Genomic DNA, 17,260 nt, shown 5'->3' on the forward strand with positions numbered 1-17,260 from the left:
TGAGCCTAGATCATTGCCTGAGAAACTCCTGCAGTAATATTCTGCGGCTGATATGATTGACTTCCAAAGATCATGGCCATCTTCTCTCTTGCTCGATGTTATTCTAGCCTGTGAATGTTTATTTTTCTCCTTGAAACTACTTTTTGACTTAAAACTTAGCTCTTCATTCGGAAATAAAAATGGAAAACCTGAAGATACTGGAAATCTGAGAAAGGATGCAAAGTTTGAAAATATTCAACAGGTCAGTAACTCATGTTTTACATTGTGCCATTTTTAAATGATTACTCTTCATTTACAGAAACCATAATTTGGCCTTTTCATCTGGGAAGGTAACCCCTTATATCCAATTTCAATTCATATGAATATGGAAAAAAATATATATAATCTTTAACATTTTTGGGGTTGATTATCCAAATAATATACCCCGTTGCATGTCAAAGAATCATCTCATGAGTCTTCATCAATCTTGAGAGTTGAGATGCAATTAAAGATAGATCTACGGTCTGACTGCAAATGAAATGCACAATAACCAGAAGTACACAAGATAATTTTCTAAAGTCAACTGCTTTTAAGTTGCATCTGGATAAGTTAGAAGCAAATGCCAGCATTTGCAGTTATGGTAAAATTCTTGCTGATCGTTTTTGACAAAAATTGGTAATGAAGAAGATAAAGAACAAGCAGAGTCTCATTCCATATCTTACTCCATTCCTGCAAGTAGTAACAAGAATAATTTGAATTTCATATTATGTGTTGTTTGATCTGGGAATTGATCACAAATATAGGCGATCATGCCTTTTCCCAATTGAAAATAAACAGGATAAGAATAGTTTGAGCAAAACCCATATTAAAGCTGGAGGGCAAAGATCAAAAACAAATAAATAAACATCATCCATGTCTATCATCCGTCCCTTTGGGCATCCATTGTTTCTAGCTTCTTATAATTTTGAAAACTCTTTGTTCTTTTTCGATGTCAGTGACCTCGTATTAGTATAGTGAAATCTATACCGCTTTGTTCATTAAAATTAATACATTTGGCAATTTCATGCTTTTATCTACAGTGCCGACAATGCTGCCTCTCTTCTGCCTATGGGTGGGCGGCGCGACTCACGTCGCAGCGGCCTCTGCAGTCCGTCTGTCTTTTTTTATTTTTTGTCTCGTTTGAATGTAGTTTATAGTTTTTTTTTAAAACTGGGTATGTGTGTGGGGGGCGGGGTGGGGAAACTTTTAAAATCTTTTCCCTGTACGGAGAACCCGACCTTTTTTCTGTCGGGTCTCCGTTGTCTTTGGGGCCTAGCACCGTGGAGCGGCCTCCAACCGGAACGACCTGAGGCTCCAGTCACGGAGCCTACTGACTTACTTACCATCATGGAGCTGGCCGAGTTCAGAGCCTGGAGGGCTGTGGTGGCGCGCTGCTGCGACCCGACCCCGGTGATTCGGAGGCTCCAGCTGCAGGTCTGGTGGACAGTAACACCGGGAGCCCGCGGGTCCCTGGTGGGAGACCACTTTTCGGGGCTTCCGCAATGGCGACTTCTCCCGCCCGAGTTGCGGGGTTGAAAATTACTTGGTGCGGGGCCTTACATCTCCCAGCGCGGCTTTAAATGGCCGTGGGACTTGCTAGCGCCCGCCAGGGGCTCCAACACCAAGACCCGGAGCACTGCCTTGCATCGCCCGGCGCGGCTTTAATGACCGCGGGACTTACTTACCATCGCCCGTCGGGGGCTTTGACACTGACATTGGGAGGAGAATGAGGAGTGCAGGGGAGAGATAAGACTTTGCCTTCCATCACAGTGAGGAGGAGATTCACTGTGATGGATGTTTGTGTAAATTGGGTTGTGTCTTGGTTCTTTTTCTTGTGTGTATGACTGCAGAAACCAAATTTCGTTTGAACCTCAATGAGGTTCAAATAACAACAAATAAATTGTATTGTATTGTATTCATTCCATTGGTTAAGTTGCAATTGACACTTTAATATCTAAGTTGCCAGCAGACCAAGTGACATGGGGAAAATATTTGAATCGGCTAGGCTTTGATTAATAGTGAAGGGGAAGGTCAAATCTGAAGCCAGTCTAACTTGAATGGAATGAGAAGGGATTTGGATCGAGAAACATGAAATGTATGATCTATGTATGATGGTTGGGGGGGAGGGACTCAAATAGAGAAAGCTTTTAGACAGTGTGTGAGGCAGGAGGCAGAGAAGGAAAGCATTCAGACCCAACATGTAGGGGGTAAAGAAGAAAACAATAATAAACAGAGAATAAGAGGTGGTGGGGTTCTTAAATGGGTGAGCAGAGAAACAGAGGGGTGTAAAATGCGGGCAGAAGCAATAGGTAGCAAGGTGAAAAGTAAAAGTGGCAGGCAGACAAATCCAGGGCAAAAATCAAAAAGGGCCACTTTTCAACATAATTGTATAAGGGGTAAGAGCGTTGTAAAAACAAGCCTGAAGGCTTTGTGTCTCAATGCAAGGAGCATTCGTAATAAGGTGGATGAGTTGAACGTGCAGATAGCTATTAATGATTATGATATAGTCGGGATCACGGAGACATGGCTCCAGGGTGACCAAGGCTGGGAGCTGAACATCCAGGGATATTCAATATTCAGGAGGGATAGAGAGAAAGGAAAAGGTGGTGGAGTAGCGTTGCTGGTTAGAGAGGAGATTAACGCAGTGGAAAGGAAGGACATTAGCTTGGAGGATGTGGAATCGGTATGGGTAGAACTGCGAAACACTAAGGGGCAGAAAACGCTGGTGGGTGTTGTGTACAGGCCACCTAGCAGTAGTAGTGAAGTTGGGGATGGCATCAAACAGGAAATTAGAAATGCGTGCAACAAAGGCAAAACAGTTAACGGGTGACTTCAATCTACATATAGATTGGGTGAATCAAATTGGCAGGGGTGCTGAGGAAGAGGATTTCTTGGAATGTATGCGGGATAGTTATCTAAACCAACATGTAGAGGAACCAACGAGAGAGCAGGCTATTCTAGACCGGGTATTGAGTAATGAGGAAGGGTTAGTTAGCAGTCTTGTTGTGCGTGCCCCCTTGGGCAAGAGTGACCATAATATGGTTGAGTTCTTCATTAGGATGGAGAGTGACATTGTTAATTCAGAAACAACGGTTCTGAACTTAAAGAAAGGTAACTTTGAGGGTATGAGACGTGAATTGGCCCAGATTGACTGGCAATTAGTTCTAAAAGGGTTGACGGTGGATATGCAATGGAAGGTATTTAAAGACTGCATGGATGAACTACAAAAATTGTTCATCCCAGTTTGGCAAAAGAATAAATCAGGGAAGGTAGTGCATCCGTGGATAACAAGGGAAATCAGGGATGGTATCAAAGCAAAAGATGATGCGTACAAATTAGCCAGAAAAAGCAGCATACCAGAGGACTGGGAGAAATTCAGAGACCAGCAGAGGAGGACAAAGGGCTTAATTAGGAAAGGGAAAATAGATTATGAAAGAAAACTGGCAGGGAACATAAAAACTGACTGCAAAAGTTTTTATAGATATGTGAAGAGAAATGTAGGTCCCTTGCAGTCAGAAACAGGTGAGTTGATCATGGGGAACAAGGATATGGCGGACCAATTGAATAACTACTTTGGTTCCGTCTTCACTAAGGAAGACATAAATAATCTGCCGGAAATAGCAGGGGACCGCGGGTCAAAGGAGATAGAGGAACTGAGTGAAATCCAGGTTAGTCAGGAAGTGGTGTTAGGTAAATTGAATGGATTAAAGGCCGATAAATCACCAGGGCCAGATAGGCTGCATCCCAGAGTACTTAAGGAAGTAGCTCCAGAAATAGTGGATGCATTAGTGATGATTTTTCAAAACTCTTTAGATTCTGGAGTAGTTCCTGAGGATTGGAGGGTAGCAAACGTAACCCCACTTTTTAAGAAGGGAGGGAGAGAGAAAACGGGGAATTACAGACCAGTTAGTCTAACATCGGTAGTGGGGAAACTGCTAGAGTCAGTTATTAAAGATGGGATAGCAGCACATTTGGAAAGTGGTGAAATCATTGGACAAAGTCAGCATGGATTTACGAAAGGTAAATCATGTCTGACGAATCTTATAGAATTTTTCGAGGATGTAACTAGTAGAGTGGATAGGGGAGAACCAGTGGATGTGTTGTATCTGGACTTTCAGAAGGCTTTCGACAAGGTCCCACATAAGAGATTAGTATACAAACTTAAAGCACACGGTATTGGGGGTTCAGTATTGATGTGGATAGAGAACTGGCTGGCAAACAGGAAGCAAAGAGTAGGAGTAAACGGGTCCTTTTCACAATGGCAGGCAGTGACTAGTGGGGTACCGCAAGGCTCAGTGCTGGGACCCCAGCTATTTACAATTTATATTAATGATCTGGATGAGGGAATTGAAGGCAACATCTCCAAGTTTGCGGATGACACTAAGCTGGGGGGCAGTGTTAGCTGTGAGGATGCTAGGAGACTGCAAGGTGACTTGGATAGGCTGGGTGAGTGGGCAAATGTTTGGCAGATGCAGTATAATGTGGATAAATGTGAGGTTATCCACTTTGGTGGCAAAAACAGGAAAGCAGACTATTATCTAAATGGTGGCCGATTAGGAAAAGGGGAGATGCAGCGAGACCTGGGTGTCATGGTACACCAGTCATTGAAAGTAGGCATGCAGGTGCAGCAGGCAGTGAAGAAAGCGAATGGTATGTTAGCTTTCATAGCAAAAGGATTTGAGTATAGGAGCAGGGAGGTTCTACTGCAGTTGTACAGGGTCTTGGTGAGACCACACCTGGAGTATTGCGTACAGTTTTGGTCTCCAAATCTGAGGAAGGACATTATAGCCATAGAGGGAGTGCAGAGAAGGTTCACCAGACTGATTACTGGGATGTCAGGACTTTCATATGAAGAAAGACTGGATAGACTTGGCTTATACTCGCTAGAATTTAGGAGATTGAGAGGGGATCTTATAGAAACGTACAAAATTCTTATGGGGTTGGACAGGCTAGATGCAGGAAGATTGTTCCCGATGTTGGGGAAGTCCAGGACAAGGGGTCACAGCTTAAGTATAAGGGGGAAATCCTTTAGGACCGAGAAGAGAAAAAACTTTTTCACACAGAGAGTGGTGAATCTCTGGAACTCTCTGCCACAGAGGGTAGTTGAGGCCAGTTCATTGGCTATATTTAAGAGGGAGTTAGATGTGGCCCTTGTGGCTAAAGGGATTAGGGGGTATGGAGAGAAGGCAGGTACGGGATACTGAGTTGGATGATCAGCCATGATCATATTGAATGGCGGTGCAGGCTCGAAGGGCCGAATGGCCTACTCCTGCACCTATTTTCTATGTATCTATGTAATGTGAGCGTTAAGGAGGCATTTCATAAACAAGATAGAAACATTTCTACAAGGAAAGGGAACCAATGCTAACAATGAAAGCAAAATATAATGGTGTTCTATGAAAGTCAAATAAATAACTACACAGAGAAATTTGTTGAATAGTAAGTTGAGAGGGGAAGTGAAAAGGAAAATATGATGCTGTATGGAAGTATTTAGAATTTGCAACTAAATCCTTAATTAAGGATCATCTTTCAAAGTTACAGACTAATTTAACATGATCCTTCGATAACTAGTGTGAACATGGCAGAATCTAATCAGATGAGCGGGGGAAGTGAAAAGTTAAGGGAATATGAAAAGAAGGCAGTTAACATGAAAGGAAATTCAGGTCTTCTCGGCTTAACCCAGTTAGAATGACCTCACGATGCACCGATGCATCCTTATGGCGCTTTTCATCCCAGAGACCAAACTTGCACACGTACAAGTCCTCTTTCCCTCCCCATTCCCGAACTTTAAATATAACAACCACTTGGGCTGGGCTAAGTGGTGCAGCTGGCAAGGCTCTAGCCACATCAGCAAGGTGAGTGGAACTGCTGGCAGTTGTTCGCTATCTGGGTCCTAAGTTTTCTCTAATCATCTTCCTTTGGAAAATACAGTTGCCCCTCTGTGTGGTTGCAAACCTCCTCTCAGCCCAGAGATTTCTCCATGGTAACAAACTCAGCAGTGGTTTTGATGTGATCTTATTATCATTCCAAGGAATGATCTAGTTGTGACAGAGGGTATGCAGACTACGTATGAGAGGCAATCTCATGCAAATGTGGAAATACTTAAGGGTTTTGAGAGGTCAGACATGGAATTGATGTTTACACCTGATGCATTGTCTGGAAGCAGTAATCATTGTTTTTACAACACAAAGGGTTGGTCTTGCAGGAAAGGGATTAGAAAAGTTCTCTACTATCAGCATGATGAATTTTTTTAAAGGAATTCACTACCTAAGAGGATTGCAGAAGTTCAGTATTTTCAGGTCGACAGAATGAGATTAAGGGAAGCACAGGATGTGACGGTAATTCAGTTTTGACTCCACATGCTGTAACTGAAATGCAAGAGTTCACTCCTCTACATTTTATACAAGGAAGGTAAACAATAGCTTCAGTAAATGGTCCTTTTATGTTTATTAGTGCCTGTAATGTATGTTGTAATCACATGGCAATTTGAAATAACCACTCAAAAGCTTGAATGATCAATTTAATAAAACAGAATGGGAATAAGAATCAGATACTTTACTTACATGTTTTCATTTATCTTTACTCAGAAATCATGAAGTTTGTCTAGTTATGATTGTAGAAACTCACATTTCTACAAGGTAATTTTTAGAATACAATCATTTTTGAACTACTTCAAAATATGGAATTAAGAAACTGCCTCCGAAGAATGGGATTAGTATTTAACGAGGTTGATGTTATCTATGTTATTAGATGGGAATGTGATTTTTATTTCATGCAATGTGAATGGAAATGATGCATTATTTTTAGATAAGTAAATATCCATGAAAACATGTAAAATACAAAATGTTATATTATTACAAATGTTTTTCCTTGATCAAATTCTGTGCAATAATTAATATATAATGTAGAGGCAGAATAGCTATTTCACCACAGCCACAATATGCTTCTTCCTCTCTGTAACAAATGGTACAGATCCTGGTTTGCTGTGCTTGCGACGGTTCAGTTCTCTGTAAGAAAGATATACATAAATGAGGTTCTTTACTTGGTAAGTAATGACTCATACATGGACTTTTTACCTTGATCGTTAATTTTGTAATTTTCTCAGTCTTAAATGTATGGTTTACCAATCAATTGGATTCAAATACACAGAAGCCAGGTGTGAAATTGTGCAATTTGCCTATTCAATTGACTTTGTCAATTTTTATATTAGGTTTGCCTACAATACATCTCAGGGTAAACAATGTAAATGCAACACCATGGTTTATGAAATTATCAAATTAATATTAAACCAGCTGAAACAGGGAAAAGGAACATATTCACTTGATAACTTGTATTCTCTTGCATTGAGCTTTTCCAGCTGCATGTTAAAAAAATGCAGAATACTATTTCTCCTATAAATATACATCTATATAATATGCAATATAGATGTGTTAAATAATGCATAGAGACAGAGGCATGTTTGGACTTTGGCAGTTTACCAAGCTTAACTTTAAAAAAAAAAAAGGATTTTAATAAATATTTAAGTAATTCCACAATCCCTCGCATTTTAAATTGGAGATCGGGAAATTGATATTAATTAATATCATGAAAACGATTTAAATAATCCAATGGATTAAAAGCTAGGATAAACTGTGCAAAACTGTAAAGTCTTTGCAAAAACAGACTGCTGGAGGAACTGAGAGGGAAATACCATTTTGGGTCAGCACCCTTCCTCAAACGGAAGTCTTCCCTATTATCAGTCAGAATAATCAAAGTTAATAAATCAAGGAGTGCAAACAATACACATTGGTATGGTTAGTATACTTCCCAAAATAATATGACTTGGTGCTATGCATGAGGCATCAAGAAGAATCTTCTGTTTAGGTAAATGCTAAATAACTCTTCTTTGATTGTCCAATGTACTCTTACAGAGCAATTGAAAGTTGATTACAGAGCAATACTAACAACAATGGGAACACTTTTTGAAATTAAAACGCAAAGAATTACAAATCCTAGTAACTTGAGCAAAAAACAAACTGCTGGAGGAACAAATATCATTGTTTGTTATACAGAAGTGACTTGGATGTAAATGTAGGCAGCTTTGTTAGTATGATTGCAGATTACACAAAGATTATTCTGAAGGCTGTCAAAGTATACAGTGGAATATAAATCAGATACAGAAATGGGCAAAGAAATGGCAGATGGAGTTTAACCTGAACAAGAGAATGTAAAGGGAAAATATATAATTAATGGCACGACCCTTAGCCGCATTGATGCACAGAGGGATTTTGGGGTCTAAATCCATACCGTCCTGAAAGGGGCAACACAAGTACATAGCGATAAAAAACATCTATGGTATGCTTGCCTTCATTGGTTCAGTACAGTAAGCCCTCGCAATAACGCACCACAGAGGGGGAGCTGGTGGCCGCAATTGCAGATTTACCACTGTAACCTAGTGGGGGGAGTAAAGTTTAACCCAAAATTGGGAAGGAAAAAATGCTGCGTTAAACAAGTGGGAATTCACAGGGCTGGGGAGCCACAGAGCCCAGTTATGGGTCGAGTACTCACTATTTCCCAGGATACAAATATCAAGAACTAGAGGACATCGCTTGAAGGCGAAGGGGAAACATTTAAAAGGAGATGAGTTGGGAAAGTTTTTAAAAGAAGAGATGTTGGCAAGTACGTGGAACAAGCTGCCAGAGGTGGCAGATACAATAGTGGCATTTAGAATCATACAGCATGGAATTAGACCCTTCAGCCCAACTTGTCCATGATGACCAAGATGTCCTACATCAACACCAGTCCCATCTGCCTGTTTGGCCCCATATCCATCTATACTGTTCCTTTCTATGTATCGATCAGCCATGATCACATTGAATGGCGGTTCTGGCTCAAAGGGCCGAATGGCCTACTCCTGCACCTATTGTCTATTGATCCAAATGTCTTTTAAATGTTGTTATAATACCAGTCTCAACTACCTCCTCTGGCACCTTGTTCCATTTATTTACCATCCTCTGTGTGGAAAAAGTTGCCCCTCGAGTTTCTATTTAAATCTGTCCCCTCTCACTTAAAACTAACACAGGATAAAATAACCTGTGCATTCATCCTATCTATTCCCCTCATTATTATACATCACCCCTTACCCTCTGTGCTCCAAGGAACACAGTCCTAGCCTGCCCAACGTCTCCCTATAGCCCAGGCCCACAAATCCTAGCAACATCCTTATAAATCGTCTCTGCACTCATTCGGTTTAACTGCATCCTACCTTTCAGCAGGCCGACTAAAACTAAACACAATACTCCAAATGTGGCCTCCCGACATCTTGTAGAACTGTAACATAACATCCCAACTTTTATATTCAATAACCTGACTGATGAAGGCCAGTGTACCAGAAGCCTTCTTCACCACTCTACCTGCGACACCACATTCAGGGAATTATGTATCAGCACTCCTCGATCTCTGTATTCCACAAAATTCCCCTGGCTCTGCCATTCACTGTGACGATCTTGGCCTGGTTTGACTTCACAAAATGCAACACCTCGCACTTATCTACATTAAGCACCATCAACCATTCCTCAGCTCACTTGCCCAATTGATTGACACCCTGCTGTGATATATTGTGGGATATTGATTATGTGCTGGCAGATAAGGGTTGGTCTTGGCATCTTGGTCAGCACAGACATTGTGGGCTGAAGGGCTTGTTCTTTTGCTGTGCTGCTCTATACTTTTAAGTCAACAGATCAGACAGCATCTGTGGAGGGAACGACAGATGGCGTTTTGGTCAAGAGCCGACGTCCAGGCTCTTTGTAAATGTTGCCTGACCCACTGAGTTCCTCCAGCACTTTGTATTATTTGTGAAATTAGCCATATTTCAGTTGCACACATCTTTGCACATTTTAATCTTAATTGTTATTAACTTTGTGATTTTAAAGTAATTCCCCTTTTCTGAAAATGGCATACTCTCGTGGAAGACCAAGACAGATTTAATACAAAATATTATATATTTTTCTATTACAATCGTTATTGATAATTTAAAACTTTTATCCTTTCTGTAAACCATAATACTTATTTTATTGAATGCATTTTCTCTCTTGTTGGAAAATAATGTGATTATCTTATGGACTTTGGCCAGTGCTGCAGAACCTGGTTGCAGATTAGCTGAAATTTTACATCTTGAGCACAAGGTTGGTTTGATGTAAACTAAAATGTCAAGTGCACCTTATTGATTGTAATATGCTCAAATCAGCCAATTTATTCCTGAGCTAACCAACGGAAGAACACTGCACAGAGATCAGATTTATCAGGAAGCATTTATAAACAGAGATATAAAACTCAATTTCTGGAGTAACTCAGCAAGTCAGGAAGGAATGGATAGATGTTTCAGGTTGGTTCCCTTCTTCAGACCCAAAACATTGCCTATCTACAGATGCTGCCCGACCTACTGAGTCCTTTCAGTACTTTGTGTGATGTTCAAGATTTCAGCATCTGCAGTTCCTTGTGTTTCCATATAAAAATGCAAAATTGTTTTTCACTTGCATATGCCAAAATAAATTATGGATTCTAGATATGGTTTACCATGATCTCTGTCATTTGACTCGGGGTCTGAAAACATGCCTTCTGTTTTGTTATAGACCTAATCCAATGTTCTACCATTTTGCAGAAGTACTTTAGAAAAAATCCCTGATTTTATTAAATAATAAAGCCATATTTAGTGAAAATATATGGTGACCTGATATTCCAGATGCAGGTTTGTTTGAATATATAGGGCAATTCAATAAAATTGTAATTCAAATTTGAACAAAGGATATTATAAAAGGAAACATTATGTTGGACAAGATGTAGCCCGACAGAATGGTTATCCGAAACATACTTTCTGCGTTGTGCTTCCCTCATGATACGGAGTTCCTTGGACTGGCTATAAATCAGTTTAGGCAAATGCCGGTGACGAGCTATCCGTTTGATCTGAGGATGATGCTGGAATTTTTCTTTAAGCTTTTGATTGTAGTTCAGAGCAGCCTTCTCTCTTGGCATAAGCTAAAGCAAAAAAGAAAATGCATTATTCTTTTTTTAATATTTTATTTATTAGAAGTACAGTAAATTACAGTAGTACAAGCCACCTATATCTTATTACATTTATTGTACCCCTTCATTTTTTACGCTTTAAGGAAAGATAGAAATAAAGAAAGAAAAGAAAGTGAGAGAGAGATGTGTTAGTGTAAAAGAGTGATCAATAAAATAAAAAAATAAAAAACAATAGTTAGAGAAAAAAGTTAAGAAATAGACCATAGAAAAGAAAGAAAGAAAAAGAAACAAAAGCTCTATTATGAAAACAGCGCAAAAGGGATATACCAACTTCGTATTTTTCATCCCCCCGTACCAGATCCTGACACCATTTCTTTTTTAAAGTACTGATGCACCTTATACATGTAGTAAGTCGATAAATGCAGACTACGTCTTTTGGAAGTGGTCTGATTTGCCTGCAAGGAGGAGTCTCATATCTTCCAGGTGTAATGTTTCAAACATGTTTGAAATCCACATATGAAAATGCATTATTCAAGCAAACAAAATACCATTAAGTTCAGAATCAGATTTCCAAATTTCATATCTTGCTCTACACTATGCTCACATATTCAATATCCTGAATAGCTAATATTCTTCAACATTTTTATTCCTTGCAATACAACTGTTAATATTTGTTAAAATTACTTACTTGGGTAACATAATATTTCAAACTGCACATTTTCACTTTCAAATAACATATTTTAATTGTTTTTATCATCTTAGCCCTTGATTATATAAGGTACCAGAGGTCATTTTAAAACACCAAGCAGAAGCAAAATCATTTACCCTAATTAAATCATGGTCTTCACTTTTACACCTCAATCAATGAGTTCCAACTTCCATTACCAGTTAAATAAATGTATCACGCTCGATCCACTCAAGTTAATTTTCCTAAGGCTGCCTAAATCGCTGCTTCTGTCTTAATAAATCCTTGTCTCATTCGTTTTACTGAAAATAATCAAAGCAATCTCAATTTTAAGGGCTTTTATTATAATTAAAAGCAATGATTTTCTTTGCTTCAATTTATTTAATGTGCAAATTGCTGATCTGGTGCAACTACATTGCTACTCTAGGCAAAAAAAAGTATCAGTTAAGTAATTTATGAATACCTTCAAAATATGGGCAACCAAATAGGATTTTTCATTAGATAATCAGCAGATTCAGGCTGAAAATATGGAAAGGGATACCATATGGTCTGACATTAACTCATGAAATTGAAAGTCTAAAGATATATTTTAAGGTTTCAGACATCACATTGAGACAAACCTGCACCTAATTGAGCATTGAAGAGGAAACTTGATACAAAAAACAAAATCAAACTCATTTTTAATCCTCAATGTCAAAAATATCCAAACAATCCAAGACTGTATTGTGCTTTCCAGAGGTAGTAGGCACAAGTCAGGAAGCAGATAAGAAAGTCAATTAATGCTGTAAAAAGTTACATATCAAATCAGAGAAAGATTTTAAGATGAAGAGAAATTCCAGAAATTCTGTGGTTAAAAAGCCTCAGCAGAATAGGTATAAAAATAAATTAAAGATCACAAAAAAATTCAAGCTAGGAGAATGAGTTTGTTCCATTGAATTTAAGTAATCACAAGTTGCAATAGACATAGTTCAAGCAAAGTTCAAAAATATTGTAAAGAATATCCCCTCCTTTGCTGACATTTGCAGATATTTCTAAGTGGCCTAGCTTCTGACAATCATCTTATTCTTGTCCTGCTCACAATTCTAGCTGGATGCTTGGATATTACCACACAAAACAGTCATGACTCATAATACAACCATTAGTGAATAATGAATTCACACTTGGTTTGAATAACACCACCAAAATGGCTTTGCTGAAACAAGAAGTTAGCTGTACTCTGAGAATGTAGAAATGTGATGGAGAAATTCTTACGTGGAATGTATTCAGCAATTTTGGGATGTCAGCATTAATGCATAAATATCTGAGATAATGGATATCAATTGGATGCGGAACACTGGATGAAGACTTACAATACCAACATCATCTTGGAATATAGTAACATATCTCAGGTTGTCTTCATTACTACCAGATTTTATTTTGCCCCAAATTCTTCCTTTACCTTCAGGCAGATGTTTAACAAGTGCGTGCACTCAAGAAGATTGAGGCAATTGAATAGAATGCTGCACTGCCATTAGCAAACAGAGTGGCACTCTCCTTGGCAGAGTCCATTTCCATTGTGTGGATATAGTCAGAACATCAACAGCAATTAATTATTGGTACATAAAAATGCTGGAGAAACTCAGCGGGTGCAGCAGCATCTATGGAGCGAAGGAAATGGGCAACGTTTCGGGCCGAAACCCTTCTTCAGACTGATGGGGGGTGGGGGCGGAGAGAAGAAAGGAAAAATGAGGAGGAGGAGCCCGAGGGCTGAGGGATGGGAGGAGACAGCCCGAGGCTGAGGAAGGGGAGCTACTTGGTTGCTCTTCCAGTTCCTCATTATAAATCCTACCATTTTTGACTATAACACACTGACATTTATCTTTCTTCTTAGTTGTTGAAACTTTTAGAGGCTACTTTATTTTCCATTCAACCTTATTCTTATACTTATTTTTCATCTTCATCAAACTCTTTTTTTGCGGAATTGCTGCCTAATCGCAAGTCTGCTACTTTTGCTAATAACTTTGTGTCCCTTTTTTTGGAGTTAATCCTGTCCTTATTTGTTGGTTTTTCTTTTGTATTTTGCTCCAGAAACCAATCAAGATTCTGCACATGCTGCTCACAGTCATGTTTAAAAAAAAACATTTCGCCTTACTAAATAAAGGAGACACAAGGATAAACATTTACCAATCTAGTTTCACCCGGAGAAGAGAATTTTGCAGGTACACAATGATATCTTTAGACCAAATCCAGTGAAAAAAGCATTATAGAATTAGGAAAAAAGCCAAATGGACATTCAGATAAATCAAAATGAGGAAGAAACTTGGGATTACGGCATGAAATTGAAGAAATGAAATTAAACAGTTCAAGAAAAAATGACTGCAACAATGAAATCAGAATAATTCAGATCGAATTATTCATTTCTAGGACAGCAAGGTAGATAGGCATTGAAAGGCAAGTATTAAATTATTTTAAGCATTTTTAGTCTTACTTATGGACCTTAACTTCCTGCAGAGTTTTATGGGCAACTGGAAATGTAGAGCAAGAAACTATTTGTGTAAAGTGAGCAATAAAAGTAATGTAAATCACCAGTCATATCCAGGAGGCTTGTAATTTATTGTATTTTTCGTCTTTAGTCTGCTGACAGATTTATGGTTTAACAATGATTCGCATATGAACTGGGCAAGTGTTTATTTAGGATGGTGTGGCTCCCTCTCTACCATTGCTACCACAGACATTTCAATTGAATTAGGTAGACACAGAATGCTGGGGGAACTTGGCAGGACAGGTAGCATCTCTGGAGAGAAGGAATGGGTGACATTTCGGGTCGAAAACCTTCTTCAGGCCAAGCTCAATTCAATTATGTCACCTGCAGCATTACTTTTGTTATCTATTACTAAAACTCTGTTCTTGACCGCTTTTGCCAATCTGTGCTGCGATTTCCGAGAGAACGCCGCCACCTACGGCCGTCATTTTTGGCCACCTCCCTCAGAGCCCCCCTCTGCCGCATGTGTGCCGAGGATTTTTCCAGTGGATGAAATATGACCGAGATAATAATGATTTTACAATATTCCCCATTCTCTCTGCTGCCCCCGTTGGCGGCAGGGTAGGGAGGGACTATAAAACCCGGAAGCGTCCCGCTTCAATCACTTTCTTCCGGACCACGAAGTGAAAGGGTCACGGCTCTCTGAGCTGCAGCTCTACTCCGAGGTGAGTCCCCTGCATGTGCTTTATCAGCCAATTGATATGTACGTTGTTCACCATTCACCATGGTCTGAGGTTTCTTGGCATTTTGTTGGAAAGAGTTTGTATATTTGTCTATCCAAATTGTCTTTGAAATGTGTATTGAACAGCCAATTGATATATATGTTGTTCACCATTCACCATGGTCTGAAGTTTCTTGGCATTTTGTTGGAGTTTGTATATTTGTCTATCTATATTGTCTTTTGAAATGTGTCTTGAACATGAAATGCATTTGCAAATTTGTCTATCTATATTGTGTTTGAAATGTGTCTTGAACATGAAATGCATTTGTATATTTGTCTATCCAAATTGTCTTTGAAATGTGAATTGAAAATAAAAGCATTTGTATATTTGTCTATCTATATTATCTTTGAAATTTGTATTGAAAATAAAAACCATTTGCAAATTTGTCTATCTACATTGTATTTGAAAATTGTATTGAAAATAAAAATCATTTGTATATTTGTCTATCTACATTGTGTTTGAAATGTGTATTGAAAATAAAAACCATTTGTTATTGTTATAAAGCGTTTGCAAATTTGTTTCTCTTGGGTTTTAAAATGGTTGCACCCGTTTTCAGGTAACTAAAGCATGATGTCTATTGTCTTTGAAATGGTTATGTAAATTGAAATGCATTTGTTGCAACGTTTTCAGGCGAGTAATGTACGAATAAAGCTTTTTATTTCGACCAGAACTGTGTTTAAATTTAAAATTGGCGCTCATTTTGTGATTTTTGGCGGTTGCAAGATGGCAGCGATGACGTCATTTCCGACGATCGGTAAGCCGGCGGCGATGACGTCATTTCCGGTCGGAGGCGAGGCGGCGGCGATGACGTCATTTCTGGTCGGAGGCAAGATGGCGGCTGCCCACAGAGTGCACGAGGTGTTAAATAATTCTACAGAACTGGTAAGTGTTTGTTTGTTGCAGCCACAGCGGCAATTGTGTTTCAGCAAAAGCTGCAATTGTGTTGCAGCCAAAGCTGCATTGCCTTTCAGCCACAGACTACAACAGGATTTGAAGATTCGTTCAAATATTCGGCTGCTTTCTCTATGGTAAGTCTGTGTTTGTTGGACGTTATTTAAGAGCAGCATTTTGTTTCAGCAAAAGACTCTACAGCACGGTGTCCAGCCCTCCCGTGTGATGTCGGGACCCAACGGGTCCCACTTAGTCTAGTAAATGATAAATATTACAAAAAAAAAAGAACATTTCTAATTCTATGATAGTACCTTATTTGGCTTAACTCTGTGTTGCACCAAATGTTAAAGTGATACCTATTACATAACTGAAGTTACATATCACATATTTTTTGCACTCTTTTGAAAAATTGTTTCAGTATTGTGTGTGTGTGTGTTCCACACTGACAGTCGCCTAAGTGGGACAGGCCTATTACTGCGCTATACTATTTAAGCCAATGCAGCAACATTCTGCAGTGTGAAGAAGTGATAAGGACAGTTTGCAGACAACAATTAATCGATGCAAATAATAAATGTGCTTTTTGAGTTTAAAAATTGGATCCCAAGATATGGAAAGCAAGTAGCGTGGGAAAGACTCCTGGAGTACCTCAGGCTTCTGGAAAAGGATGAAGATAGGCCAAATGATCATCTGTGATGCTTTTAGTGACAATTTACGTGTTAATTTTCTGGAATTTAACTTCTCAAACTGCCATGGTGGGATTCAAGTTCAGATCCTTGGCTTAATAACCAATGTATCTGTATACTTGCCTAGTACTTAATCATTATGCTTCTTTACCTACATATATACATACACATTCGTGTTAAGAGGAATTTAGCAAGAATACCATCACTTACCACACCAAGTTTTTCTGAAGCATTAGCCTTCCACAAACGGATATTCATTTCATCAGAACCACAAAGTATGTATTTACTATCAGAAGACCATTTTACACACATCACATGTTGCATACGTTTTGTATGGTACACCTCCCTAGAAAATAAAATGATACAATAATATTCAGATACATTACAACTAGCAATTGTAGGGGCCATGTATAGAAACATTTAAATATACACAAATTATGAACTTGGACCGGTGCTCTAATTAGTGGTTAATGGAAAATAATTTCAATCCACCTACATTAAATTCATTCGTGTTAAATATTTATTAATTATTACTTTCTACACAATTTATTGCAGCGCCAATCATTTTTGCCTGCAGGTTCAATTGACTAAGTAACCTTGGTTTATGAGTAATGCAAAATATTTACATTGCAGTTAGTATTCAAGAATAAATGAGGTGTAAAAACACACACAAATTTCTGATGTGTACATTAACAAGGGAAATGGGTAATTTTCTTATTGGCATTACATGTACATACCA

The 17,260-nt window shown here is 38.8% G+C and overlaps 1 protein-coding gene across 2 annotated transcripts in view; it reads right to left on the reverse strand.

Moving 5' to 3' along the window:
• dcaf13 (DDB1 and CUL4 associated factor 13) overlaps positions 1 to 17,260 on the reverse strand; it is a 66,300-nt gene that overhangs the window by 4,250 nt on the left and 44,790 nt on the right. Inside the window, exons 9-12 of one of the 2 annotated variants that reach the window (XR_004411624.1) lie at positions 16,732 to 16,867; positions 10,868 to 11,031; positions 6,896 to 7,025; positions 1,223 to 1,232 (exon numbers count right to left, since the gene is read on the reverse strand). Coding sequence is in view for 1 of the 2 variants with exons in the window: in XM_033018907.1 (XP_032874798.1) it covers positions 6,938 to 7,025; positions 10,868 to 11,031; positions 16,732 to 16,867 (388 nt within the window). In the remaining variant the exon portion in view is untranslated. Of the gene's footprint in view, positions 1 to 1,222; positions 1,233 to 6,441; positions 7,026 to 10,867; positions 11,032 to 16,731; positions 16,868 to 17,260 lie in introns of those variants that run through there. The other variant, XM_033018907.1, reaches the window with a different exon arrangement.

Source organism: Amblyraja radiata, chromosome 4 (assembly GCF_010909765.2).
Source record: "Amblyraja radiata isolate CabotCenter1 chromosome 4, sAmbRad1.1.pri, whole genome shotgun sequence".
Lineage (NCBI taxonomy): Eukaryota > Metazoa > Chordata > Chondrichthyes > Rajiformes > Rajidae > Amblyraja > Amblyraja radiata.